Source organism: Coturnix japonica, chromosome 26 (assembly GCF_054131305.1).
Source record: "Coturnix japonica strain WE chromosome 26, WE-NBRP24, whole genome shotgun sequence".
Taxonomy (NCBI): domain Eukaryota; kingdom Metazoa; phylum Chordata; class Aves; order Galliformes; family Phasianidae; genus Coturnix; species Coturnix japonica.
In genome coordinates, this window is record NC_140688.1 from 1,451,456 (window position 1) to 1,456,024 (window position 4,569).

The 4,569-nt window shown below is 47.5% G+C and overlaps 1 protein-coding gene across 1 annotated transcript; it reads right to left on the reverse strand.

Annotated features, from left to right (window-relative positions):
* Positions 1-2,630: 2,630 nt before the first annotated feature.
* On the reverse strand, positions 2,631-3,810 carry LOC146756535 (protein MANBAL-like). The gene is made up of 2 exons (XM_085523964.1): positions 3,425-3,810; positions 2,631-2,986 (listed from the first exon to the last, which is right to left on the reverse strand). The coding sequence occupies exons 1-2, from the start codon at positions 3,641-3,643 to the stop codon at positions 2,879-2,881; spliced, it is 327 nt and encodes a 108-aa protein (XP_085380090.1). The 5' UTR covers positions 3,644-3,810; the 3' UTR covers positions 2,631-2,878.
* Positions 3,811-4,569: the final 759 nt, after the last annotated feature.

Below are 4,569 nucleotides of genomic sequence, written 5' to 3' on the forward strand. Positions count from 1 at the left end.
CCATTCAGCAAGATCATGCACTAAATGCAGATTCTGAAATAACCCTTTAGCATACCCATACGCTAATAACTTGGGGAGTTCCTTTTGCAAGTCTGTCCCCTTAACCTGACTCTTTTTTTCAAAAAGCAAGAAAATACCTGACGCTTTTTTTTAAAAAAGCAAGAAAATGTTTAATAAACCGCTTGCCTTCCCATACCTATTTGTCAGCGCGCTGTTGCAGTCTTAAGGACGTTGGCGGCCCGTATCGACTAGGTCCTTCTATAAGGTCACGTAGAGCACCTGCACCTTCTTTTCCTGGCTCATGCTATCCCCGCTGCTTAAGGATCCGAACACCTTCGCTGCTGCGATCCTTCCTGGTAGGCCACGTCAAGGGTCACCATTTGTTGTAGAACGGCGGGAGAAAAGCAAACGACCACACCTGTCATTGACATATGATCAGCTATTCTCGTTTATTCCTTGTGTCACGGTTTGAACGAAAAATCCACCTGCGTCCGTGACAGGGGGCCGTGGGCCCCGGAGGGGCCCTAGGCCGAAAGGAAAAAGTTAATTAGGAAAAGAAAACAGCGGCAACGATCTAAGGAGGAACACTTATTTACTAAATACTATATCGAAATACCGGATAACACAATAAAATACAAAATAATTGAAAATTGAAAATTGAGCTAACGAATCAAGCAAAATAGGAGAGAGAATGAGTCCCGTAACCGAGAGGCCTACTGTGAATCTAGGCGAACGGCTGAAGGCTCCCACACACTCCCCTGAACGCCAGAACTCGAAAGACCTCAGTCTAGTCTGCGACCGAGTTAATATAGAGTCCAGGTCCCGTGACCTATCGTGTTGCTCTCTGGGAGATGTAGTCTTCTGTAAGTTGCAGATTCAGTAAAATTATTCATGCTTTATATGATGTTATGATGTGGAATACTGATAGCAAAATTACAAAATTATTAAACCATGACACCTTGGCTGCATGTACATTCATAATACGGATAATTAGCTCATACATATTGCAAAAGCGGAGCTCATTATTGGTTCCCAATTACATACCATCCCCAAGTATCTTAACAACTTGTTATCATCCTGAAAGTAACTCCCTTGCTGAGTTCACAAAATCATGGCCAGTTTCTCACCATCACAGGTCATCCTGTTGTTCTTGCTGTCCTTGCAGGTGGTATGGCTGTTTGTTTAACTGCACCATGTTTACGACCCTTCTCAGCTAACCAGCTGTAAATAAAACTCTCTACAGGAAATAAAGTCTAGTTATCTGGTAAAGACACGAGGGAACAGTGCCAGTCTCATTGGAGAAAGCGCATACACACAGATTGCCTCCTTTCATTAAATGCATTTGAGTCTAAATATTGCTTTAGCATCTTGGGTTCTAGCAGTCAGAGCTTGCCAACTAGAAAAGGACACACAGAAAATGGCAGAGCAAGATGTGCTAGCTTCAAGCTTCCAACACAGAGCACCAGATAATAGAGGGGCAGACACGCATCTGACAGTATCCTTTAATCAAAGAGTCCTGTTCAATCATCTCTAAAGTCAGTGGGCTATTACGGTTCACATCTGTGTGGCTTTCCAAGGAAAGTGAGTTGGCTGCCTTTCCAAAGGCTGTAATCAGTGCACGGGGAGCTGCGAGGCTCTGCAGAAACAGAGCAACAAGCAGCTATTACTCAGGTTTGTAGATTGGTGCTGCTGAGAAGTGAACACTGCTTCCTTCTGCTGTTCGAACCAAGGTAGTCTCCAAAGCCTGAAGCCTCTAAAACGAAGCTCATCTGTACCTGAACCTAAGCATCATTCCTAAGAAATGGAGATTGTCTCTTTTGTTTATTGTCATGTGAATTAATCACATGCACAGGGAATCATGGGGACAGTGCATATACAGAGAAAATAAGAAATAGAGCATACAAACAACCTGAACACAAGTTTGTCAGTTCCATCGCATTAATTGGAGGAATGAGGGCCAGAAACCCGCCATCAAACAAAGCGGTCATCATTCCCAAAGAACAAGCACAAGATATACAGTATCTCAACTAAATTCATTGAGGGAAATGATGGGTAGTGATGGCTGCAAAGAGAACAGAGGAGTAACGGAGAATCAGCACCAGCAATTGCAGGCTCTGCCTCACTGTAGACCACATCACTGAGGTCCAATTTTAACTAAAGGGAAGGTGGCATCATAGTCTCCTGTCTCACATGAAAACTTCACCTAAAGCTTCAGCTGTACAACCTCAAAGAGCAAGTGTGGAAGCCAGTACTGGAAACAGCCAGTAAACACAAAACCCTCCGAGTCCAACATGCAGCTGGGCTTCCCAGTACAAACAGCAACCGACAGTGCATCAGAACCCAGAAAAAGCCAAAGGGCTTGAGACAAACTCAAGGCGCAGGGACACCTTTCTTCCTTCCACGCTGCTTTTGTTTCTCTCAGCCCTCACAGAGCAGGGGATGCTCACAGTCCGTCGCCAGCAGTTCCAGATGGGCTGAAAGGCCACCAGTTGGGAACACCAAAACGGAAACATGGGACAAGCAGCTCCATTTCCAGGAGGGATGTGAAGCCAACCAGTTCATGACCCTGCGATTACCAGCCCGAGCCAGGCATGTTTTGAGCAGCTATTGAAAGAGGCAGCACCACTATTCAAATGTTTGTTTCGCTTTTATTTGCAACTAAGAGAAGCTAAATGCATCCAAAATACATTTCAATATGAAATCAAATAGGAGGGATACTGGTAATGACTAAAACTTCCTTAGTTCCTCTCCGCAGTCCACGAAAGGGAAAGCACGGCCAGGCCTGAAAACCAGACCACGCAGTGTGTGTCCTTTGGTGCACCTCTGAGGACGCAATCCAGGCGATTCTGCTGTCCTTTGTGCCTTCCTGCTCAAGCCCTTATCGTTTCTTTTTGCTTTCCTTCTTGGCTTTCTTGCTCAGCTGAGCAGCACTTGCCTTGGGTTTCTTCACTGTCTCCCAAGTCTGAGACTCAAAACCCTCCGAGTCCTGCAAGAAGCAATTGGGAAACAGTCAGGGAGCTTTCTTACAACTGGCTGACAGCTGCTTTGGGAGAAAAAGTCACCTGACCGAGCAGCTTTGGGGGCCAGCACTGGAAACCGCCTTCCTGACCTCAAGGCACATTAGAAACTCCACCTCTGTCTAGTTCCCAAAAATCCCATGCAAACCAGAGCCTAAAGTCCTCTCTAGCAAGGCGGTCCGTGCTGGGAGGGTGGACCCTCTGCCTGGCAGCTCATAGGGCGCAGCAGCAGCTGCAGGATAGGATGAGCTGGCAGCTCAAGGCTGCTGGCGTGCGGAAGGAAGGACAGAACCAAGTGCGGCACTCTCAGCAGTGCTGGGGCACACTGCCGTAGGCAACAGCTACAGACGGTTCCCTCCCAGCCGACTGCCTGAGCATCCCTATCAATCTCACACAGCGCTACTTACTGCCTTTGGGGACTTGGAAACTGGCAGGATGATGGCCAGCACACACAGGAGCTGGAAAAGGTCTCCAAACAAGAGTCCGTAGCGCAGCATGTTCTCCAATATCGTGGGCTCAGGGATCTCAGGTGATGAGAAATGCAGTTCAACAGCCATAGCACAGACAGCTGCTGCTCCACTGCTCTCACAGAGGATGCCTGCAGTGAGTGGGGAAAAAGGCATCATTAGTCTAAGGCAATGTGATGGGGTTACTTCCTGCTAGCAAACATTTCCAGGCTGATTAAGAGAGGTGCTGGGAAGATATCCAGGGCCTACTGATGCGAGAACAAAGAGGGACAGCAAACTTGCATTTCAGTTGCCTTTGCCCGCCTGCCTACAAAAAGAGCCCTCAGCCTTCAGTACTGCTGCACTTGCAGGTGGGGGGGAGTGAGGGTGACGGAGCACTGGAACAGGCTGCCCAGGGATGTGGGAATACAAGAAAAGCTGTTCAGAGCAGCAGCTGTGGAGCAAGATAAACAGCATGGGAACCAAGGACACCTCTGCAAGGAGAAGAAGAGTCTCACAGCTCTGATTGGTTATGTGCCTGCATGGACAGTTGAAAAGTGTTTTGTAGAATGCTTTGTTGACATGTAAGATGTTTGGGAAAATTGTAAGGGCGGATGGGACAGTTAGAAAATAACAACTTGTGAAGGTATATAAGGGATGTGAGAACTTGTAATAAACGATTTGGATCGTTCACATCTGAGTCCGTGCCGAGTCGCTGCAAATGGCGCCCACAACGTGGAGCAAATCAACCCGCGGCTGAGCGAGCCCGGTCCGGCAGCGTCGCCCGACTGAACTTCGGAGAGACTGTTTCGCGCGCACCCGCACCGTTCTGCAGGACAGAAGGTGAGCAGTCGGGAACTATGGGGAGCTCACTAACGAAGGAGCAGAAAGTAAATCTCGAAGTATTGCGGTCAGTGTTACCGTATCAGGATAAGACTGTGTCTACTTCAGCATTAGCTACTCTTCTTAAATGGATAAACAAAAATGTCCCTGAATTTCCAAAAACTGAGTTCTCTCTCGATGGAGAACTTTGGGACAAAATCGGCTCAAAACTCTACGAGGCTTTTCTCGCTAAAGACAGAAAGGCTGCTAAGCTGTTGCCCGTT